Source organism: Cyprinus carpio, chromosome A15 (genome assembly GCF_018340385.1).
Source record: "Cyprinus carpio isolate SPL01 chromosome A15, ASM1834038v1, whole genome shotgun sequence".
Taxonomy (NCBI): domain Eukaryota; kingdom Metazoa; phylum Chordata; class Actinopteri; order Cypriniformes; family Cyprinidae; genus Cyprinus; species Cyprinus carpio.
The window spans coordinates 21,861,766-21,886,441 of record NC_056586.1 but is presented as its reverse complement, the minus strand read 5'-3'; the positions used below and the strand labels follow the sequence as shown (position 1 = coordinate 21,886,441).

At 38.4% G+C, this 24,676-nt stretch overlaps 4 protein-coding genes across 5 annotated transcripts in view; all 4 read right to left on the bottom strand.

Moving 5' to 3' along the window:
• Positions 1-71: 71 nt before the first annotated feature.
• Positions 72-5,197, bottom strand: si:ch1073-429i10.3 (uncharacterized protein LOC100331798 homolog). The gene is made up of 4 exons (XM_042771563.1): positions 5,047-5,197; positions 3,376-3,519; positions 3,151-3,304; positions 72-884 (listed from the first exon to the last, which is right to left on the bottom strand). The coding sequence occupies exons 2-4, from the start codon at positions 3,501-3,503 to the stop codon at positions 756-758; spliced, it is 411 nt and encodes a 136-aa protein (XP_042627497.1). The 5' UTR covers positions 3,504-3,519; positions 5,047-5,197; the 3' UTR covers positions 72-755.
• A 1,469-nt stretch (positions 5,198-6,666) lies between these two features.
• On the bottom strand, positions 6,667-12,343 carry si:ch1073-429i10.1 (delta(14)-sterol reductase TM7SF2). 2 transcript variants are annotated; one of them, XM_042771556.1, is made up of 11 exons: positions 12,092-12,343; positions 11,961-11,993; positions 11,778-11,886; positions 10,486-10,728; positions 9,159-9,356; positions 8,985-9,088; positions 8,797-8,913; positions 8,031-8,199; positions 7,340-7,414; positions 7,085-7,207; positions 6,667-7,007 (listed from the first exon to the last, which is right to left on the bottom strand). In XM_042771556.1, exons 1-11 carry the CDS (start codon positions 12,137-12,139, stop codon positions 6,847-6,849), a joined length of 1,380 nt encoding a protein of 459 aa, XP_042627490.1. In that variant the 5' UTR covers positions 12,140-12,343; the 3' UTR covers positions 6,667-6,846. The 2 variants fall into 2 exon arrangements, with proteins under 2 accessions (XP_042627490.1, XP_042627489.1); XM_042771555.1 differs by having other exon boundaries at positions 7,340-7,420; positions 12,092-12,340.
• Positions 12,344-14,512: 2,169 nt separating this feature from the next.
• On the bottom strand, positions 14,513-20,289 carry zmp:0000000529 (WD repeat-containing protein 20). Its single transcript, XM_042771554.1, has 4 exons — positions 19,795-20,289; positions 18,853-19,035; positions 16,616-17,959; positions 14,513-15,659 (listed from the first exon to the last, which is right to left on the bottom strand). The coding sequence occupies exons 1-4, from the start codon at positions 20,143-20,145 to the stop codon at positions 15,600-15,602; spliced, it is 1,938 nt and encodes a 645-aa protein (XP_042627488.1). The 5' UTR covers positions 20,146-20,289; the 3' UTR covers positions 14,513-15,599.
• A 567-nt stretch (positions 20,290-20,856) lies between these two features.
• Positions 20,857-24,676, bottom strand: part of LOC109080521 (mitogen-activated protein kinase kinase kinase kinase 5-like) — a 22,822-nt gene continuing 19,002 nt past the window's right edge. Inside the window, exons 28-32 of the mRNA XM_042771553.1 lie at positions 24,023-24,200; positions 23,857-23,925; positions 23,359-23,448; positions 23,156-23,282; positions 20,857-21,632 (exon numbers count right to left, since the gene is read on the bottom strand). Of these exons, the coding sequence (XP_042627487.1) occupies positions 21,512-21,632; positions 23,156-23,282; positions 23,359-23,448; positions 23,857-23,925; positions 24,023-24,200 (585 nt within the window). The 3' untranslated portion in view covers positions 20,857-21,511. The remainder of the gene's footprint in view (positions 21,633-23,155; positions 23,283-23,358; positions 23,449-23,856; positions 23,926-24,022; positions 24,201-24,676) is intronic.

Here is a 24,676-nt window from a genome sequence, read left to right as displayed (position 1 = left end):
AATTACACTCATAACATTTTTAACTGAGAAAACGATACTGGAAGTGAAATATTTCCATAAAACAGACTCGATAACAGTTCAACATCAATTTATTGTCCAATTCTCTATTCGTGTAGTACAAAGATTTGCTTTTTAGGACGTACATACACACAAAAACAAAACAAACATAATCATCTTGTGATAAAACCATGAAAGGGTGTAGAAAAACCTGAGTGAGTGTCTACCTAAACAACTCATGAAGAATATATCAAATGGTATAAAATACAGTCTGTTGCTACATATGCTCATCAAAAACACAAGATTCAACAAAACAACCCCCTGCCAATCCCAGCATGCATCACTGAAATCATATGCCCACCTGCCCATCTGTGCATCTCAGGAAAATTAAGAAAATCATTATAAAGCAATCAAACAATACACATACAAAACTTATTTCAAGAAAAAATAAAAATGAAAAGTGTTTGATGATGATTCTGACTCTTCCAGTGAGGAGTTTAGCACCTGAAATCAGTCTTCTGTCCTCGTCATTCAGATTAGACGTCCATCTCTTTCGTTCAGGAACAGGAAGTGTTAAATAGTGCCTGGAGTCCTTAATTAATCACCTGAGGGCTTGAACTCTTGTGCTTTAAATCACACAACGACACGACACAAGAGCTCGTCTGAGAACACAAAAACAACACAGAGAGCGAGCGAACACAAACAAACAGACACAGATGAAGCGAGGCTGGAGAGAGAGAGAGAGAGAGAGAGAGAGCTCAGGCGCGTTCTCCACGGATGCGGCGCGCCAGCTGGATGTCTTTGGGCATGATGGTGACGCGCTTGGCGTGGATGGCACACAGGTTAGTGTCCTCAAACAGACCCACCAGATACGCCTCGCTGGCCTCCTGCAGCACACACACACACACACACACACACACACGAGTCACATGACCTGAGAGGAGTCAAGAAGCACTGAGATACTATAATAGTTTTTGTTCATATTTGATTTTTTATATTTTTATTTTAGTTACAATTTTAGTAATTTTTTTTAGTTTCTTTTTTTTAATTCTATCTATTTTATATTTCTATCTATATTATATATTCTTTAAGTCTCACAATTCTTCGTTTACGTCTTGCAATTCTTTACGTCTCGCAGTTCTTCGTTTACGTCTCACAGTTCTTTGTTTACGTCTCGCAATTCTCCGTTTATGTCTCGCAATTCTTCGTTTGAGTCTCACAGTTCTTCGTTTACGTCTCGCAATTCTTCACTTAAGTCTTGCAATTCTTTAAGCCTCACAGTTCTTCGTTTACGTCTCGTGATTCTTCGTTTACGTCTCGCAAGTTCTTTGTTTAGTATCGGTCTCGCAATTCTTTGTTTACGTCTCACAATTCTTCACTTAAGTCTTTCCAATTCTTCGTTTATGTCTTCGCAATTCTTCGTTTAAGTCTCATAGTTTCTTTGTTTACGTCTCACAATTCTTCACTTAAGTCTCGCAAATTCTTGGTGTTTACGTCTCACAATTCTTCCACTTACGTCTCACAGTTCTTCGGTTACGTCTCGCAGTTCTTTGTTTACGTCTGGCAATTCTTTAAGTCTCGCAATTCTTCGTTTACGTCTCGCAATTCTTCGTTTGAGTCTCACAGTTCTTTGTTTACGTCTCGCAATTCTTTGTTTACGTCTCGCAATTCTTTGTTTACGTCTTGCAATTCTTTAAGTCTCACAGTTCTTCGTTTACGTCTTGCAATTCTTTACGTCTCGCAGTTCTTCGTTTACGTCTCACAGTTCTTTGTTTACATCTTGCAGTTCTTCGTTTTAGTCTCACAGTTCTTCGTTTACGTCTCGCAATTCTTCGTTTTACGCCTCGCAATTCTTCGTTTAAGTCTTGGTTCTTTGTTTACATCTCTCGCAATTCTTCGTTTATTTCTATTAGTTCTTCGTTTACGTCTCGCAATTCTTCGCTTACGTCTTGCAATTCTTTAAGTCTCACAGTTCTTCGTTCTCATAGTTCTTTAAGTCTCGCAATTCTTTAAGTCTCACAGTTCTTCGTTTACGTCTCGCAGTTCTTCGTTTACGTCTCGTGATTCTTCGTTTACGTCTCGCAATTCTTTAAGTCTCACAGTTCTTCGTTACATCTTGCAATTCTTCGTTTAAGTCTCACAGTTCTTTGTTTACGTCTCGCAATTCTTTGTTTACGTCTCGCAATTCTTTGTTTACGTCTGACAGTTCTTTGTTTACGTCTTGCAATTCTTTAAGTCTCACAGTTCTTTGTTTATGTCTCGCAATTCTTCGTTTACGTCTCGCAATTCTTCGTTTACGTCTCGCAATTCTTCGTTTACATCTCGCAATTCTTCGTTTACGTCTCGCAATTCTTTAAGTCTCACAGTTCTTCGTTTACGTCTCGCAATTCTTTTTTAAGTCTCATACTTCTTAGTTTAAGTCTCGCAATTCTTAGTTTACGTCTCGCAATTCTCCGTTTATGTCTCGCAATTCTTCGTTTGAGTCTCACAGTTCTCCGTTTACGTCTCGCAATTCTTTGTTTTACGTCTCACAATTCTTCGTCACTTAAGTCTTGCAGTTCTTTGTTTATGTCTCGCAATTCTTCATTTACGTCTCACAGTTCTTCGTTTACGTTCTTTCGCGAGTTCTTCACTTAAGTCTTGCAATTTTCTTTGTTTACGTCTCGCAATTCTTCGTTTAAGTCTCATAGTTGTTTACGTCTTGCAATTCTTTAAGTCTCACAGTTCTTTGTTTATGTCTCGCAATTCTTCATTTACGTCTCACAGTTCTTCGTTTACGTCTTGCAATTCTTCGTTTAAGTCTTGCAATTCTTCATTTACGTCTTCTTAGTTTAAGTCTCGCAATTCTTTTCTTCATTTACGTCTTCTTAGTTTACGTCTCACAATTCTTCATTTTTTTTCTCTGAATTCTGAGGTTGGATCTCACAATTGTTTTCTTGTTTCCACCACTGAATAAAGAAATAGATTTTTTTCTCACAATTCAAACTTTTTTCTCAAAATTGTGCATTTCTCTCAATTTTAAGTCAGAATTATGAGATAAAAAGTCTATTTCTTTATTCCATGGTGGACGTGTGCTTCCATAGAATTTTATTTTTATTTTATATTAACAAATACACAGTGATTTTCTGGAGAAGTGTGAAGGCCGTGTCTGACCTGCAGGGCTCCGATGGCAGCGCTCTGGAAGCGCAGGTCAGTCTTGAAGTCCTGAGCGATCTCACGCACCAGACGCTGGAAGGGAAGCTTGCGGATCAGCAGCTCGGTGGACTTCTGGTAGCGCCGGATCTCACGCAGAGCCACGGTCCCGGGCCTACAGACACACACAGAGCCGTCAGCGCTCGCCCCGCGGCTCCAGAACAAACAGCACTCGCGGCTCAGTACCTGTAGCGATGGGGCTTCTTGACTCCTCCAGTAGAGGGCGCACTCTTACGGGCCGCTTTAGTCGCCAGCTGCTTACGAGGAGCTTTTCCTCCGGTGGATTTACGGGCGGTCTGCTTAGTACGAGCCATTCTGACACGCGATCACCTAAAACACACACACACACACACACACACACACACACAATATTACACATTTATCTGGACCCCATCCTATATAAGGATGATCATCCTTATATAAGGGGCCCCATCCTAAAAATGTAAAAAGCTTCTAAATATTTTCATGTGTAAAGTTAATTAAAGTTAACTCCTTTAATACTGTGGAAAAATTTATATTATAAATATCTATACTGTATTGTTTATTTTCTATTATTATTCTATTTCTGTTTTTGGTATAATTGTTAATATTTGTTTTCGTTACATCATTGTGTTTTCTCTACTCACTATAGTATTATGTTAGAGGTATTTGTTTCTTATTTTAATAATTCAGTTTAGATGTTTTTGTTTATTTAGTTATTCATTATTGAATCTTACTTATTGATTATTCAAACTAATATTATTCAATATTAGTGCAATAAATCAAATATTATTTATTTTGTTCAATTTATTTCAAACTAATGAATTATTTCTTATTGATTTTTTAATTTAATTTAATTTTGTTTTTTTTTATATAATGTAATTGTTGTTATTGAAACTTATAAATGTATTTATTTTAAATGTATTTATTTCTTAAATCTAATGATATATTGTCATATTGACAAAATCACAAAGTGCAAACATGTTTAAACAGTAAATTTGATATTTACATCGTAAACATACACTTCAGGGTAGATGACTATAATCGGATCAAAATCAGATTGCAATAATGCACTTTTTCAAATGAACAAGACAGGAATACAATACCTTTGATGTGTTATTAACAAAATGCATACATGTTCAAAGAGTAAAAATGCAATATAATGAGGTTAATGATATATCAGTTGTGTGCCAATGGGAAATTATAAAATAAATAAAATTTGTACATTAATTAAACAAAACAAAATGTGTGTGTGTGTGGCAAAATTACTGCATTTCTAGAAAAGTTTCAAAGTAAGACTTGTATTTGAAAATATAATGGCTTTTCGTGCTGTTCTCATTCAGATGATGGTGCACTTCAGTAAAATAATTAAGTTTTGGTTTTGATCACGTGCACGCTTCAGCTGGTCTCACGGGGTTTCCCACGGTTTCAGTGACATCAGTCAATCAACACATTCTCCGCCCATTTATAAGCGGTCGGGGCGTGGCCTCACTCTATCCGCGCCAATCAGCGCTTAGTGTGTCCGTCCAGCCCCGCCCCCTCAGGCTGATTACATAATGGCTGCTCGAAATACGAGAGAAGAAACAAAATAGCAGTTTATCATGCGAAGCGCGAGCGACACGCTTTCTAACGTGTACCGAGCACGTTAAGCGACATACAGCGGTGGCGCAAACTTCCAGCAAGTGTTTGTAAAAACTACTGCGAGCAAAAAGAGTTGATTTCATCGAAGGGAAGCAAACAAAAAACGCGTTTTTCTCATTGCAGCTCGAGACGCTTTAATAGCGATTTCAGCGCACGATATATATTCATCACCGAGCTGAATGTCATCGACTCCTGTTACCGGTAACCGGGCGAAGCGCGTGTCGCGCGCGGACTCACCTGTCCGGTGTTTCGGGAGGGTTTATTTCGCTGCGGCGGGTTTTTGCTGCTTGAAGACAGTTTGAGGTGAAATGGCTGATAGTCAGGGACTCAGGGTTGCCAGGTTTTCACCAAAACCGCCCAAATTCTATACAAAACTAGACCAATGGCATTTCGAGGGGGCTCCCCCGGCAAAAAATCCCGTTCCGGGGATAAAATGCACGTTTTTTGACAGGGTTCCCCCGAAAAAATTTGCATTCCATTGGCTGTATATCCCGTAACTGGGGTCGCTGCTTCAATCCGCGGACATAAAAAACAGCCCGCGACAACAGTGTTAAAGAAGCCCATTTCAGCGGGAAAACAGCAGACCTGGCAACACTGCTGATCGTCTATCATCATCATCCACCCCAGTGTTGCCAAGTCCGCGGTTTCCCCCCGCTAATGGGCTAGTTTAACACTGTTGGTGCGATCCCAATGCGAATTTTACCAACCCAACAACACTTAAAAAATAAATTAAAAAAAAGTCTATAAGCCAAACCCCACCCCACCACAGAAGACCCCCACCCAAAAAAATATTTTGTGTAGCAATTGGGCGGTTTTTGTTGTGAAGACCTGGCAACCCGCGTCCCTGCGCTTTTTTGACTTGATCAAAGCATAAAAACCTAATTTCAAGCGGCTTTTGTTACATTTAACACACTATTCTCGTGTCTTTATTGTCATTGTACTACAATAAAAGCCAGTCAGAACTCAAACACTTAGTATGGACATGCATGCACTTTAGGTTACAGTTTAAATGAATGTTTAACATTACTTTGGCGATAGATTTCCTTCTATCAGGATATTTACTGTGACTGTGCAACATGTCTAATTATGTTAGATTACAGTGTTCGTATTTACATTTTATACTGGGAAAGGTTTCAAATATAAAAAGCTCTCAATCACTTTTACTAAAGGACGAAGTCTGGTTTTATTTATTTAGGCTATTTTTATTGAGAACATCTTATAAACGTAGAAAGTGGCAGTTAAAACAGAAGAAAAATTGGTATAGTCAAAATTAATCATTTCATACAATCACTTGTTTTTAAAGCTTTTTAAATAATTAAATTGGCAATAGTCTCAAAATACTACTGTAGTTCAGCAAGAAGAAGGAACAAAAGTGGGTCCTGCTGTTAAAATCATTGCAATTTGCACATTTTGTAAACAACTTATGTTTATTTAGTTTTTCTGTTGTTCTTTTTTTCCAATTAGCATCAAAACATTTTCATTTTGTAAATTTTAAATTTGATAAAAAATTGAATTTGGGTTTGTTTTTGTTTGAGCTTTATACTTTAGTAAAATTTGTACCCAATTTTAAGTGTCTTTAATTACTATATACTAACATTTAAGTAATAAATAATTAAATACAATGCACTTATTGTGTACATGAATGTTTTTGCATTGTAACAACACCTCAAGATTAATTTCTGTAATTCTATAATTACACTGTCGCAGCACGTTTATGCAATACAACATTAACAAGTACATCGCACACAAATATTATTTAACACCCAATATAAATACAAATTAATCCACTATCAAGTTGTTTTATTCAAACACTTTTTTTTTTTTGGAAATCAAATATGACATTACACAGAAAAAAGGTTTATTTTATTATTTAATATCTCTAATTTCACCTTAATACATAATTTCTACAAACCAAACTAAATGTCATGTGTTAAATCAGATAGAAGTAGCTCTTTAATTTAATGACTTTTTGTTGTGCACGTGTACTTCAACTTGTATTTCCACACAGCTAGGAATAATAACTCATGAGGGAGATGTTCAGTAGACGTAAGGCAGCAGTTTGTATGGCACTCGTCGACAGTATTCTCGCCAGGCGTCTCTGTGCTTCTTCAGACAGGATTCTTCGATCTCATTGGCTCGTTGTCTCAATAAATTAAAACACTGAAGCACCGGCAAGTACGGCAAAACACTGGTGAACCCTGCGTGAGACACAAACCAGGTAAATCACTCACGCACTGCTGCCACAAAACCTTCAAACAGATCTGAAGGAGCGTACCGCACGGCAGACACCAGGCAAACATCATCAGGATGTCTCCGGAGTAATTGGGGTGTCGGACCCATCCGAACCATCCGGACACCAGCAGACTGCGTCCCGCCGGGCTGCGGATCGTGTTCAGACCTTTGAGAGAGACTGAGATCATCATCATCACGGACCTGAATCAAAGCTTTCTTGACATGCATTTATGAGCTGGTGTGTTTACAGCGGAAGAAATAAAGGAAAGCAGGATGAGGATGAGAAGAGGTCACATACGAGCGTAGGCCGGATCCCTGGGATTTCTGCGGAAGCCATCTTTCTGCTCGTTGGACAGGTAATAAATCAGGAAGCCTGTAACTGTTCAGAAACTGCACTGAGAATTACAACAATCACTGGATCATGTGTGAAACACTTCTTATGAATATCAAACATTTTAAATCATTTACTCGGGATGTAAACTGACACAGATACTGAGTCTTGCTTTCTGAAAAACTGATCAAAAGCAAGCGAGTTTTCTGATGCCGTTGATACACATTTTTCTTGTCTTAAGCACAAACTTGCTTAATTTTGATCAGTTTTTCAGAAAACAAGACTCACATGCACATGATTTTCATGCACTAGTCAAATTTGAGTTTTTGGGGTTTTATTAAGTTTTTTTTTTAGGGGAGGTGGAAAGTATATATTTATAATGTAAGTGTTGTGTTTGATTTATTGCACACTGTCTGTTTGCGGCTTTATCCAGTGTTCAGATTTTTGAAATGTATGTAAATTAGTGCATATTTAATAAGATGATACCTCATGTGCATATTTAAACATATCTTTTTTTAATGTAATCCATCAACTGGGTAGGTATGGTGATATTTATTAGATTTTGATTTAAAAAGCTTCGATATTTGTACTGGAAATCAAGAGAAAGTTAATAAGATGAACATTATATTTAGCATTATATTATATTATGTGAGGTCACCGAAGAGCAGGCAGATGGGAACAGCAGACAGGAAGTGGATGTGATTGGGCCTCTGAAGCAGGAAGTAAACGGGCAGACTGGAGAAGAAAGGGATCCAGATGAACTCGCCCAAAATCATGATGAACCCGATCGGCTCGTCCGTGAACTCTTTGGTCGTCAGCACAGAGGCCTGTCCAGAGATACAAGAAATACAATTCATTACTTGTTCTGTTTAAGTCAATAACAAACCACGTCAAATAAAAACAACTTTGTTTACATCAACATAATTTTATGCAAATTTTGAGATACTGCACGGATGCAAATGGCAAGATGTACATAAAATGTGCATTACAGTTAGATGCCAAAGCATTCATTTAATTTAGTTTTTTTTTAATATTTACATTTTTGGTGTCAATTTTGTTAGCATTTTTTATATTACTGTTAAGTTTTAATTTGTTTTTAGTTTTACTGCAGCTTGAGTTTTCAGTTAGTTGTCATTTCTAATATTTCATTAAGTTTTTAATGCAATGTTTAGATTTTATTTCAGCTTAGTTTCATTTTACACAAATGTTAATAATAATTAGTTAGTTAGATGCCAAAGCATTCTTTTTTTTAATATTTACATTTAATATCTAATATTTATATATATATATTTTCAGCTTTATTTCAGTTAACACGTTTTCAATTATACCCTGCTAATGTCATCAGCAAAAAGCTTCATGAATAGGATCCAGTCCAGCTCACATGACCCATAATAACACGATAAAAACCAGTTAGTCCGGCTGACCTCATCGATGAGGAAGTCCAGTATGTAAATGAGCTGAAAGATGATGACGAGCAGAAGAGAGAGAGACGAGTTCTTCATCTCTACAGCGGTCAGGAGATAATTCACATCCATCATGGCCTGCAGGACCAACACAGACATCAGTGACTGTTCATTTGACAAGCGCAGAATCATGATTTCCTCAGACTCACCCAGCCGATAAACCCAACCCTGACCATCACGAAGTGCTTGACGTCGATGATGCCCAGACGAGGATCCATACTCTGACCCAGAACAAACTCCAGCAGGGGCTTTGCTGTACAACACAAACACACACATGACCTCTGACCTCAGGCGTCGCAGATAAGATGCGGTGCGGATCATACCCGTGTTGTCGTAGGTCACGTGTGCGGAGGAGGGTGTTCTGATTGGACACAGGAACAGCATGAGGCTGAAGATCAGAGATATGGCCATGGCTGCGGTCACCAGAGAGAAGATGCTGTCCATCACAGCGCCGGCCCGCAGAACACCAGCGAACCACAGAACCAGCATCAGAAGCACAGTCAGGAGAAACGCATGCAGACCTGTAACAGACGCCCAAACCCTGTGTCACCATCAGAGTCCAGCTTACAAAAGGAGTCATTACATATCATATCACATATCAGCTTCATAGGTCAATATATGGCAGATACAGATTCGACATTAAACGAACAATACAATAAATACTTTTTAATTCCAAAAAGAGCAAAGTTTTTCTACTTAGAAAAAAAGATTCAATTTTGTTGAGAAAGTGTTTCTTGGTCCATCTTACTAAATAATTCCTTAAAGTTTATTGTAATAAAAATAGTTGTCTCATGACATTGAAAATTCTTTGAATGCACTTGTGATAAAAATTGTAAAAGTCTTCCTATGTCCATCTTACAAAATAAGTTCTTCAAACCTTTTTTTCTTAGTGTGAAGAACATTTGTGACCCTGGACCACAAAACCTTAAGTTTTTCTTAAGTGTCAATTTTTTCGAATCTGAAAGCTGAATAAATCATCTTTCCATTGATGTATGGTTTGTTAGGAGGACAATATTTGTCTGAGATACAACTATTTGAAAATCTGGAATCTGAGGGAGCAAAAAAATCTAAATATTGAGAAAATCATCTTTAAAGTTGTTCAAATGAAGATCTTAGCAATGCATATTACTAATCAAAAATTAAGTTTTGATATAATTACGGTAAGAAATCTACAAAATATCTTCATGGAACATGATCTTTACTTAATATCCTAATGATTTTTGGCATAATAGAAAAATGTATAATTTGGACACATACAATGTATTGTTGTCTATTGCTACAAATATACCTGTGCTACTTATGACTGCTTCTGTGCTGCAGGGACACATTTTAATAATCTAAAGAACCATTTTCCATTATAAAGAACCTTTTGTGAAATGGAGAGTTTCCATGAATGTTAAAGTTTTGTCATGGAACCACTGATGCCAATAAAGAGTGTTAAACAGAAAAAAACTTCATGATTTCTTCTAGTATGGCCCGTACAATACCTTGAATACACAATTTGATCACGTCTGGAATTTAGGTTAGATGCATATTTTTCCCACCACAGGATTAATTTGAAATAATTTGTTATTTTGAGATTCTTCCCATTCAGTTTGCCATATTGATTTGATTAAAGGCTTGAGGTCCGAAGGTGGGATTTTCTCTTACCGTTGAGTTTGTATTTCAAACGCTTTCCATCGCAGCCCATCTTGCCTTCTGTCACCTGTCCCACAGGTAGATAATAGAGCGCCACCTGCAGGACAGTGAATGACATCACCACGCACACAGACGTCCAGTCCCAGATCGGGATTCCAGCAGAACCGAGCAGAACCCACGGCTCAGAGGAGGACCGGCAGCCATCAAGCATCATTATGAGAGAGATGCCCAACAAAACACACACCAGAGACAGCACTAACACACACACACACACACACACACACACACACACACACACACACACACACACAATCAATCAATCAACAGCCTGAATCACTGTACACATTATCATACTAAGTCTAAAATTCTTGATATTGCACTAAAACTATTAGTTTTAAGGCAAGACAGTACAGGCAAATAAGGAAAAATATTAACTAATAAGATATCAGCATATTTCCTCAGTTGATTAATCAGAATGAATAAAGATAAAGTTTTATGAAATGTTTAAATATGCAAATGAGACACTGTCTAATTAAATATGCACTAATCTGCAAACATTTCCAGAACAGAAATGGGTCAAGTCAGGTTCAAAATTCTTGTTTCAATTTTTTGACATATTAGAGTTAAAGGTTTTTAAAGAGGGGATTTTGGATTTCTCTTTTCATCACTGCATAAATCAGAAAATACTGTTTTCCAGAACAGAAAGGGAAAAATAAAACAAATGTACCACGTATTTGGGAATAAAAAGTTTTGTTGTATGTAAGCGCTGCTGAAGTGGTGAACAACTTGCAACCTTTAAAGATGAACAAACCCTTCAGTAAAAAAAATCAATGTAAATGATATATAGTAAAAATACCCTTCAGTAAAAACCTTCAGTATATTGATAGAAATAAAACTCTAAGTTTTGGTGTGTGTAAGCGCTGCTGAAGTTTTGAAGATGTGTTTTTTCGTTTTGTTTTTTGAATTTAATGTTTTTTGATTTAATTTAATTTATATGTTATATGAACATTCAGTTAAGTAATTAAGTTCAGTATATTGATAGAAATAAAACTCTAAGTTTTGGTGTGTGTAAGTGCTGCTGAAGTGGAGATATAACTCTAAATATACAGTATGTACTGTAATGGGAATCAATAGACGCAAATAGATAAAGTGTAACCAACTAAACAGGTTTTACCTGTAGTGCCTTGCCTTAAAGACACTAATTTGTAATTAATTTCTGAATCAGACTGGTTGGTGTCATCCTCCTCAAAAAGATCTAGTGATATCGTGTAATCTGATTTTAATAGTTAAACTAGAGTACTTACGGATGTTGTTCCATCTACTGTGAACTTGTACCACACCTTTGCAATCATCATCAGTTCCATCCTCAAGCTTCCCGTTACATGTGTCCTGTAGGGATCTGTTCCTGTGTGTCTGTAGGACAGTCAGAATTGTGTAAATTAAGGGCGAATCTATAATAAACACTGAATTGAATTTCTCAAACTCACCTGATATTCTTGTTGGTGAGTCGTCATGATAATCTGTGAAAGAACCAACGCATTTAAAACCACTGCACTAACTCTTAAACACAATCAAATTACTTTTGTTTTGCCTAAAATGTGTTTTTTAATAATCTTACCAGAGGCAGATAGAGCAGCTTTACAAATACAACTCCACACTGATACATTCACCAAAGACAGAGGTTTTTATACTTCAGCAGTTACTACATACTACTGACATGTTGCGATATCTTCTGCATGTTAAATAAACCATGCAATAGCTGAAAACGTTTAACAGACAACCTGAGTTGCACTTACTTCCCTCAGTCTTCCCCCATTCACTGCAGAGGATCCAGCTAATGATGCAATGCTACATTTCTCCAAATCTGATGAAGAAACAAACTCATCCTGATCTCACATGGCCTGAGAGTGAGCACATTTTCATACCATTAAGGTGTATTTTTCCTTTAAATTTGTTAACTGATGATACACGTGATTACAAATAACAAAGCAATGCATGAGTATTTGACGTTTTAATAACAGATTTCCATATACAAACTGGATATTGTGATATTGTTGGCCACGTCACCAGACTCAGGCATATAACCGTGTGCTAAATGGAAACACATGCAGTGGAAGATAATCGATTTGAAAAAAAAAAAGCAGTGTGTAGGAAGTTACACCGAAATCTTCCATTTTCATACAATGATGAGGCGAGACGTTCTTGGATGCCGTCATCTGTTAGGATTCACACGCTACAGTAAGACAAAAGATCCTTCAGAACTGAATGCATTTGCAAAAAAAGATCAAAGAAAACAAGTAGCAAAAAAATGAACCTTATGGATGGCATTGTTTAAGCAGTAGTTTAAAAAGTGCACAATAAAAATACACAAAACATTCCAACATCCACTAATTGGTCCATTTGCATTTGTCCAGTTAACAGCAAAGACATTCACAATGCTACAGCCATACAAAACAGAAATCCCAAAATATCTGAGATTAAAAAAAACAATAAACACTTACAAAAAAGACATAAAAAATTAGAACTAAGTGTTAAGCATACATACCGTCAGGGCTAAAACACTGTTTTACACACATAGTGTTCTGTAATTCGGTGGGAATGATCACATATGAGTTCATTAGCTTGGCCTTTGTCTAAAATACAAGCAAAGTTCTGCCTCTAGGAGAAGAAACGTCCATGTCGGGATCACTAAAGCAGCCAAACCACATTTAAACCAGTACAATCACCAAAAAGACCAGTTTACGTAGTGTTACTCCTCACAGACTTCTAGAAAGACTCAGTGTCCTCAAATATTGCTTGTCACAAACTTCAACAAATTTAATGCTATCCCGGTTGGTTTGAGTATTTAGATGCTTTGAATCAGAGCTTTCGAGAAAATAATCCATCCTTAAGGTGTAAGTTCACGGTCAGGAACACTAAAGAAAATCAAAACATTGCAGAACTTGCTTGAGAAACTGGTTTTGGTGACAATTCGAACTGTAATGACTGACAGTACGTGTGATATCCACTGATTTTGTTTTCTTCTCTACAGGAGCAGTCAGAAATGTTTGTTAATGCAGTTTGCACTGATTTGCTTAATGGCAAGAATCTAACTGATTGACAGACGTCACTAGAAATTATATGACATTGTCCTTTTGAGAAGTCTGCAGGACAAAACCCTAAAAACACACTTCACACTGGCTCTCGGTGATCCCGGCTCCTGAAAATGGTCCCTCCAGTGAGCTAAAATCAACCTGTAAATGTGCAAAATTTTGCAAGAGGCATAGCAGGTGTAAGGTATAGCGCCTACTCCGTGCTACAATAGTAAATGTGCTGCTTAAATAACAGAGAAGTTTCTCCCTTCCATTACATTCGACTTGTATGGAAGCTCATTTCCGTCACGGAATAAAAAAGATAAAAAAGGTTATTACAACTTTTTTTGCTCAGAATTGACTTTTTTGTAATTCTGAGGTTAGATGTTGCAATTTTGACTTTTTTCTGTAATTCTTAGTTTATATCTTGCAGTTTTAACTGTTTTTTTTATTATTTTTTTTTTAAATCTGAATTTACATCTTGCAATTTTGACTTTTTTGGGAATTCTGAGTTTATATCTTGCAGGGAATTCTGAGTTTATATCTCAATTTTAAGTTTTTTTTTTTTGTTTTTTTTCAGAATTCTTGGTTTATATCTCGTAACTGACCTTTTTGTGGGGAATTCTGAGTTTATATCTCACAATTAAAAAAAAAAATCTCGTAACTGACTTTTTTGTGGGGAATTCTGAGTTTATATCTCACAATTTAAAAAAAAAAAGTTTATACTCCTGAGTTTATATTTCGCAATTGTAACTTTTTTCCAGAATTCTTAGTTTATATCACTCAATTATACCTTTTTCTTTTTTTTCTTAATTTTTAGTTTTTATATTTAGTTTCTGAGTTTATTTTTTGTTTTTTTAAGTTTTTTTTTTTCTGGAATTCTTAGATTATATCTCGCCTCGTAACATTTTTTTTTTTTTTATTATTTTATTTATATCTTGATTTTTTATTTTTTTTTTTAATTCTTAGTTTATATCTCGTAACATTTACTTTATATCTCACAATTGTAACTTTTTTCCCAAATTCTTGGTTTAAATCTTGTAACTTTGACTTTTTTGGTGAATTCTGAGTTTATATGACTTTTTTCCTCATAATTCTGACTCTTAAACCTTGCAATTTAGTTTTTTTGTTTCCGCCACAGAATTCTTGTTTATGTCACATTTCTGTTTTTTTTTTAGTTTATATATTGCATTTTTCTCAGAATTGTGAGATAAAAAGTTGCAATAACCATTTTTTATTTTTTTTTTATTCTGTACCCAAAAACAGGCTTCCATAGTCTTGCGTTCAACAAGGCAAATTTCAAGAGATCTGCTTTCAGGTTGGACTAGCTCTAAACAGTCACGTGAGAATGGCACAAACATCCGATTTCATTCAGCGGGGAAGTTGTTTGCTTTGCAAAAACTTAGTAAATATATAAAACCTCATTTTCACGGTTCATATACCCTGCCTACCATTTTACACCATTTCTAGACAACACTAACCTCACCTTCTAGTAGCATCTGTAATCTATGAAGCGGAAAACTCGAGTCCAGCGGTTGAACAAATGCACGTAACTCTCAGTTCAGGCCCGATGCCAAAGCAAAGGATGCACTTTCTCAGCCAGATCGCCACTTATGAAGCACTAGCACACTAGAACAAGAACTCGTCAATCCACATTCAATGCATCTGTCACTATGTACAATATAGGAACTTCATATATTAATTATTTGAGTTCATTATTTCAATACATGTCCTCTGCCATTATAGAGTAGTCTGAATATGTACAATAGAAGTCTCAATGATCAAATAAATAAATAGGAAATAAAATGGCCGTGGCGTTTGCAGTGTATGCAGCCGGAGAAGAAGCCAGCAGGGTTTCTGCACGGAAGAGTCTCGCAGTCTGTCTGCAGGAGAGAGTCGTGGTGCGTTGCAGCGTTGCATCATTGCATCATGGTCCCGGTGTGTTTATGTTCGTGTGCAACTCAAGCGTGTGGTTTGGTGGGGATACAGTGGACGGGTGAATCGTAATGCTGTGATGGACCGGCTCTGGATGCAGACACGGGAATGAGGCTTCGGCTATACCACCGTCCCACTCGGAGAGTTTCCGTTCTGTGCTGACAGCGGCTGAGACGGGTGCTAGTGGAAACACAGACAGGAAAAACAGGAGTTAAACTGTGAGCAGTGATGATGTGACTTTTGGCAACATCCAACATATTTGCTACATCTAAAAAAAAAAATAACTGGCCAGAAAAAAAAAAAAATATATATATTTTTTTTTTACCATCAATTACCATTACATTTTTATTTTTATTAAATGAATCTTTTTGTCTTCAAATAAAATCTTTATATATTTATATTAAATAGCAAATTAATGTACTGGTTAATTGCAATACAGTGCAACAGTGAGTTCCTGGAAGAAAAAAAAAAAGATTGTCTCCATATAAGAACTGATAAATTATAAATCTTTAAAGACAGACCTGTTGTGATGTAATCGATGGTTTATGCTTCTATTATTCTAAATTATTTTTTGAAATAATCATGTTTAAAAGCAGAATTCCTAGTGAAAACATACATCACTCATGATTGTGCAGAAAAATCACCAAAAGAACACTGCAACACTCTCAAACTACTTAAATATTTTGCAATAAATGGAAAATATATTGTTTCTATGTACATAATGAATAGATTTAAAGATGCATGTTGAATTTATATTCCTCCATTGTTTTTATGATTATGATTATTTCATTGGCTGTTAAAAATTAAAAGTATTAAATTAAACCTTTTCATTTCACAGTCTTGTATCTTTGTCTTTTTTCCGATTTAAAAAAAAAAAAAAAAATTTTTTTTGCTTCAAATCAAAATGTGTAATGTTTTGATTTAAAAAAAATGTAAATGAAGATTTTTACTCGAAAATAGCTTTAGTCTTTCTACATTTTCTCCATTTTTTTAAATGTATTATTTCAGTGGCTATTAAGAATCACTAATAAATTAAACCTGTTAAGTTCAGTCTTGCACCTTTGTCTTTTTGTCCAATTTGTCCAAAGTTGCGCAGTATATTTACACGATTGCTTTATGTTTTCATATCGACTCACTGTTTTGCCAGGTCTGGCCCACGTGCAGATGAGTCCTTCCTGACACGCCGTGATGATGCAGTCGTTCATGAAGACCAGCACAGTGAGCCGCTCGTGAGCGATTTTCTTGCACACCAGCGGCTCCAGCAGCGGCACCTCGTTCATACGCGGACACAGCGTGGTTCCCAGCACTTTAGCGCCATCTAGCCGGGAGCTGCGCGGCGCCACGTTAATCTTATCATTGCTTTTGCTGATGTTCCCGAGGCTGTGATAGCGCTTGTGCTCCTTTTCCCCTCCCACCCCCGATTTATCCGATTTGCGCTCTTGTAGCGACAGCGTTGCGAAGCGGCCGATGCTAAACGGCGTGCTTCCTCCACCTGTGACAGCGCTCCCGCCTGTGCCGCTGCTCTCTGTCGCCCCCTGGCTCTTGGAGGTGTTGGCGACGGCGGGATGCGGAAGGGAGTTGGAGCGCGACAGCGAGCGAGGTAAAGGCAGCGGCAATGTTGACGTCTGATGAGGGTTTGAGGGATGATGGTGACCTTCGACTCCGCTGCTTCCGCTCAACGCCGTGCTGCTTGGAATCGTAGGGCCGAAGGTGTTCGTAAGCGCACGGGAGAGCGGAAGCCGCGGATACAGAACGTCATCTGTCAGATCCCACAAACAGAACTGCGTGTCCTGGCCAACGGATCCGAAGCGGTACGACACGGACGACGCGCTGCCTTTGGAGCTGTGCCGCGAGAGGCGCGAGAGCGTGCTGCTGGTTCGCACGCGGCCGAAGTGCAGCGCCCCCTGCTGGAGATCCTCCTCGCTGCCGCTGAGCTCCATCCGCTCCTCGTCCTCCAGGTTTGTCGTGAACGGGTCGAACGCAACGACGTTGACCCAGGACTTGTGGCCGTGTCCGCGCGCCACCACACGACTCTCGGCGAACGACCAGACGGTCACCAAATCGTCCTCTCCGCCGGTGGCGAGGTACTTCCCGTCGGGGCTCCAGGAGACGCAGAGAAGCCCGCCGAAGTAGCTCTTCATCACGCCTTGAAGCTCCATCGAGTCAAAGTGGAAGACGCGCAGGCAGCCGTCCTGACCGACGCAAGCCACGTGAACGCCGTCGGGCGAGAAGGCAAACTCGTTCAGCCCTCCCTCGCCCACCACCCAGCGGAGCAGCGGGTTACGGGGCGTCTTGGTCTTGCAGGCGTAGACGGAGAAGCCCTCGCCCTGCCGGAGCAGACAGTACTGCGGTGCGGTGGTGCCACACGGATGCTCCACGTTATAGAGGTAGAGGTGACCACTCGCGTGAGACGCCAGGAAGAGATTCTCCGACTTGGGCAGCCATTTGAGACACGTCACCTTTGATTTGTCTATCAGCCTCTGGAGAGAGATGATGATACACGACACATTTATAATGTTACAAAGGATTTCGGTTTCAAATAAATGCTGTTCTTTTGAACTTTCTATTCATCTGTGAATCCTGAAAAATCAGTTTCCACAAAAATATTGTGCAGCACAACTGTGTTCAACATTGATAATAATCAGAAATCTTTCTTGAGCAGTAAATCATCATATTAGAATGATTTCTGAAGATCATGTGACACTGAAGACTGGAGTAATGATGCTGAAAATACAGCTGCACATCACAGAAATAAATTACACTTTAACAGAGATTTACACAGAAAACAGCTGTTTTAGATCGTAATAATATTTCTGAAATAAATGCTGCCTTGGTGAGCTTCTTTGAAAAATATTAAAAATCTTACCAACCCCAAACTTAGTTAAATCACACTGCACCTCAAAATCAAAATAAATGTATAAATGAAAAAGAGGTACTGAGTCAGAGCTCTTTGTTTTAAGGGGTCATTCTTTCCATTCGATTGACAAATTCAACTGCCACGAGGAAATTACTAAATGTTTGTGGCTGTTTGAGGAAGATCATCTAAAGTTGGTTCCTGTTTTCATATTACTGGTTTAGAAACATGAAGGAGCTTCTTTATTATCGCACACAGATCTGACAGATCTCCAGCCACGGTTTGAGATTCCGAACAAGACTGTGCTGCTGCTCTCCACAAAATACTTAAAATGTTGAATTGCTCAGCATATTCTTTATGAAAGACATTTCATCATGAAAACTAGGATGTGGTACTGTGGTGTATCCAGGACAGTAAACCGCAGGCGACGGGACACTCTTTATCACACGCCGGTGATCCAGTTCTTCAGATCATCTGATACAATGATGTTTTCATCAGGTGTAAACCTCATCTGCTCACCTCCTCGTTGAAGAGCTTGCTGGTCTCCTTCTTGATGGGGTCGAGGTACTGCACCTGTCCTGCAGAGAATCCCACGATCAGAGCCACGCTGTCCGCCGTGGCCGAATACTGATTAAAGTCATGACAGGTGGGCTGAGTTCCCTTATAGATGCGCTTGTCTATGGGCTTACTGAGATCCACTGCCTGCACACACACACACACACACACACACACACACAGACACACACAAACAGAGAGAAAGAGCAGTGTTATTTCTGCGTCATTAAGAGGATTTTATTAATATTTTTAATTAGTCTTCATTTTTATATTTTTCATTTTCATTTCAATCTACTTTTAAAATTTTAATTTAAATGTTACTACTTAGATTTTAGTCATTTTGTTGCTTTTGACTTTTTTTTATATATTTTTTACAATTTTTATTAGTATTTGGTCATTTAATGTCTATACAGTTTTAGATTATTTTAGCATGTAATTGCACATACATAAAACGATAAGCTGTGGTTTGCACACTTTAAACAAAACATCTCTTACACTGCAAATGTATATAAAACCCATGATCTACATGAAAGGTGTTTTACATTAGTTTTAGAATAACTTCAGTGCCAGTTGACCCTATAATGAGTCCAGTGTGTCTGAACAAGCTGCTGGTTTAAGCATCCTGCACTAATGTAACGTTCCCATAATGTGTTACAAAACGATTAAATGCAACATTGTAATGAATCATTTTGTAACAAATTAATGTGAGATAAACGTTTACAGAACATTTAAAAAACTGGAGGTTTGAACGTTCAGAGAACACTGAAGAAATAATGTTTTCATAAGCTAAATGTTCTGACAGCCTCTTTGTTGAATGTAAACAATGCTACACTGGAGCGCTCGGATCCGCATTCGATCCGAATCTGTCACTCAGAACCCGTCAATCAGATCAAGAGATGCTCGTACCTTCTTGATGTTCGTGTAGGTGTAGAAGTAAAGTTCCCTGCCGATGTTGAAACACACTCGCTCCGAATCCTCGCTGGGTTCCTCTGGCTTCAGCTTCACCATCGACACCCGCACCGGCGGCAGGAAGCCCGGAGAGGAGTTGGCGGCGGCGGCCCCGGGCCCCTGCACCAGCCCAACACCGGCGCCGCCGCCCGCGCCCGGCCCCACCGTGACGCCCGCCGAGGGGCCCCGCGGCAGCCCGGCCCGCTGCTGAGAGTCCGAGAGGGTGAGCAGCTTGTAGAATCCCTCGCGGGTCCGGAACTGCGATTTAATCTCATTGATATCCTTCAGAGCGCCTCCATCTGCGGCCATCTTCAGTCCGCACGCACGCGCCGCACAGGAAGCGCCGGGCCTCTGACCAGGAAACGATACGGAAAACTACAAGCAAAATGAGAGCAGCGCTGCACGGCTCGCGCGCGGACTTGAACCGGAGAGCGCTCCCGGGAATGAAGAAGATGATGATGATGCTCCAGACACAAAGTCACTGTGATCTCAACATTTACTGCAATCCCTCATTCATTACAAACTACACACCCACATCTATCTATCTATCTATCTATCTATCTATCTATCTATCTATCTATCTATCTATCTGTGTATCATATATATATATATTTTTTTATCTATCTATCTATCTATCTATCTATCTATCTGCATTTATTACTGAATGTTTGAATGTTTTTAGAACTTAAATGTTTTAAAATCGTTTTTTCTTGGTTATGTGAACATCAGAGAAAACATTAAGGGAATGTTCAATTGTATCATTTTGCAAACATTATGAGAATGTTACTTTTGAATGTTCTCTGAACGCTCTGAAACAAATAGTAAATAGTAACAAAAAAATTACAAAACATGTAACTTTGAACTAACGTTGTATAGATGTTAGTGGAAGAACATTTGTTCATAATTTCCCCATTATCTATCTATCTATCTATCTATCTATCTATCTATCTATCTATCTATCTATCTTACCTTTTTTCACATTATGAATGTGTAGCATTTTTAAAATGAGACTCATTTGTATAACCATCTTGAATAGCTTTTATTTCAGTTTCAGTTACATTCATATCTCTGGCTGATTTCACACAGAACAATTTTATTAATCTACAACAGACGTGCAAATACTCCTCTCCTCTGAGATATATTCAGCAGACCTTACATGTCCTGTCAGAATAACAGCAAACAGACAGAAGATCTGACCAGGCGGTGGCGCTGCTCACTCATACACACACACACACACACACACACACACACACACACACACACATCACACTCACTCATACACACACACACACACACACAGGCACACATCACACTCACTCATACACACACACACACACACACACACAATGATGGCGCTGTCAGAACCTGTTGTGTCTCAGCATTGTATAAAGCGCTATACAAATAAAGGTGACTTGACTTGAAATACTCAGAAATCTAGAAATACAGCTCCTGGCTTCCTGTCCACATTCTCACCTGCTCTGGATTTCTCTGTTTCTGAATCTTACTGTGCAGAAAACTAGTTAGAAACTGTACAAGTTTGTATACTTGTAATGGTTCACCAGTGGACTGATCACTGAGAGATCTCTCACACACACACACACACACACTGCAGACAGACGTGGCCTGTGTTCTCACACCTGTGCTGACCTCTTTATTAACACCAGGAGGAGTTTAATTAATTACAGAGGTTAGCCGTGTGTGTTTGAGAAACAGGGGCGGAGTCAACGGTCTCCAGGATGTACAGATTACAGAGTCCTGATTGGTCATCACACACTCGCTTCTCCATGACAACGATTCTGTTGACAGGAATCAAACATACCATAATTAAATTAAATTACTTCATGATCTTGCGCCAGCACCTCTTAAACAATGTGCTACTTTGTCTAAGGATAATTGTTGGGAAATTTAAGAACACTGTCTTTGGACAATCAGCTTTTTCAGTTTGGGCAGAAAGATGGAATTCAGCGCCTGCTCATATTAGAGAGTGTACAAAAAAGTGCACTCAACGTATGGCTTAAGAAAAATATTTTTGGTTAATTTTTTTTTTTTTTTTTTTTGTGTTATTGTTTTTTGTGTTGTTGTCATGTGATATTATTATTATTTTATTCTAATGGAGTGCTGTAATTGTATTTTATGTGAACAACTTCCTGCAGGGACGACAGATGCAGATTAGCTATATAGCTTACTCTGGCAGAACATCTGTGTTGTGCATGGGCTCTGTTAAATAAATCAAATAAACTAAATCAAACTAATATTAATAAAACGCTTATGAACAGAAAATATATAGAGCATGTGTGTATTCATATATGTGTGTGTGTATGTTTATATGTGGTGTGTGTGTGTGTGTTGTGTTGTGTATATGTGATGTGTGTGTGTGTGTATGTTTATGTATGATGCATGTGAGTGTGTTGTGTGTGTGTGTTTGTTTGTGTGTATATGTGATGTGTGTGTGTTGTGTGTATGTTTATATATGATGTTTGTGTGTGTGTTGTGTATATGTGATGTAATGTGTGTGTGTTTGTGTTTATATATGATGCGTATGTTTATATGTGATGTATGTGTGTCGTGTATATGTGTTGTGTGTGTTGTGTATATGTGATGTGTGTGTGTGTTGTGTTGTGTATATGTGATGTGTGTGTGTTGTGTATATGTGATGCATGTGTGTGTGTGTGTGTGTGTGTGTGTTGTGTTGTGTGTATGTGTGTGTTGTGTTGTGGTGAATGTTGATGGTGTGTGTGTGTGTGTGTGTGTGTGTATATTTATATATTGTGTGTGTTGTGTTGTGTATGTGATGTATGTGTGTTGTGTCTATGTGTGTGTGGTGTGTTGTGTATGTGATGTGTGTGTAAAAAACAGACTTTGAGATACAAGTTTTGATGTTTTTGTGTATATGTGTTTTTATGTGATGTGTGTGTGTGTTTATGTGATGTGTGTGTGTGTGTGTGTGTGTTTATATATGATGTATGTGTGTGTTGTATTGTGTATATGTGATGTGTTGTGTGTGTGTTGTGTATATGTGATGTGTGTGTGTGTTTTTTTATGTGATGTGTGTGTGTTTTTATGTGATGTGTGTGTGTGTGTGTGTGTGTTTATATATGATGTATGTGTGTGTTGTGTTGTGTATATGTGATGTGTGTGTGTGTGTGTGTGTGTGTGTGTGTGTGTTTTTATGTGATGTGTGTGTGTGTTGTGTATATGTGATGTGTGTGTGTTGTGTGGTATGTTTATGTATGATGTATGTGTGTATGTTGGGTATATGTGTGTGTGTGTGTGTGTATATATGTTTATATGTGAGGTGTGTGTGTGTGTGTGTGTGTACCTGTCGGACCCCAGCAGCCGGAATGTCTTCTTGTGGTCAGTGATCTCCTGCAGGATCTCTGATGACCCCTGACATCTCCTCTGCCAGCCGTGTTTCCAGACGGCGATCAGCGTCTCGTCGTGATACACTGAGAACAGAGTTTGTAGGTTGTGATGGAGTTCTTGCTCGTGAAAAACAGGCGAGACACACTCACACACACTCACCCACAGCGTCGATGTCTAACTTAAAGGAGACGTCAATCACGTGTCTGTGACATTTAGCTGATCCGTCCAGAGTGACCGTATGAACAGAGTCTGATGATCAACAGAAAAACATCATCATCAGCATCATCATCACAGCCATGACATCTTCTGGAGTGTTTGTTTATAAGGGGGCCAATGAGTGTGTGTGTGTGTGTGTGTGTGTGTGTGTGTGTGTGTGTGGAACGTTCCATTGACCGACGTTCTGTAGGAAACTTTCTGTGGCCATTAATGGAATGTTCTGGGGTGTTTACAATAACTCTATGTCATGTTCATTACCACAGACAATACTTTCGAAAACAAGTGTGAAATTTGTTTACATGTGCATTCAGTCTGCAACACAAAGCACAACAATACCTATATAATTTTCTTTAAATACATTTTATATGACAATGAGTCAAGAATAAGAGGTAATACACACACAAACAACATATATTCCAGACACAGTCACGTGATACTCACTGTCAATCAAAACTAGGAGTGTGTCTCTGTCCAGCTGATTCAACTGAACTCTGTCAGCGCAGCGGTTCTCTGAGAAACACACACACACACGGAGAGAGAGAGAGAGATGCATCAGACATTCTGCAGGACTGCATGAGTGTGTGTGTGTGTGTGTGTGGATCCGTACCGAGTCCAGTATCAGCAAACCACGATGTGTTTGAGTTCAGGTCGATGTAGTCCAGCTGGACCGGGTGTGACGGCCCGGATCCTCTGCTCACCCGGATATAAACCTGAGGATATTCCTGATCTGGAACCACCATCATCTCAAACAGACGCAGCGGCGTCGGCAGAGGGAAGTCAAATTGCTGTGAGACAGAACAGAGAACATTATAAGATATGAAAGTAAACTGATGATTTTATTTATTAAGGACACATTAAACTGATCAAAAAGTGACAGTAAAGACATTTAAAACGTTATAGTAGATTTCTATTTCAAATAAATGCTGTTCTTTTGAACTTTCTATTCATCTGTGAATCCTGAAAAATAAAATGTATCACAGTTTCCACAAAAATATTGTGCAGCACAACTGTGTTCAACATTGATAATAATCAGAAATGTTTCTTGAGCAGCAAATCATGATTTTAGAATGATTTCTGTAGATCATGTGACACTGAAGACTGGAGTAATGATGCTGAAAATACAGCTGCACATCACAGAAATAAATTACAGTTTAACAGAGATTCACATAGAAAACAGCTGTTTTACATTCTAATAATATTTCACTGTTTTACTGTATTTTTGATCAAATAAATGCAGCCTTGATGAGCAGAAGACATTAAA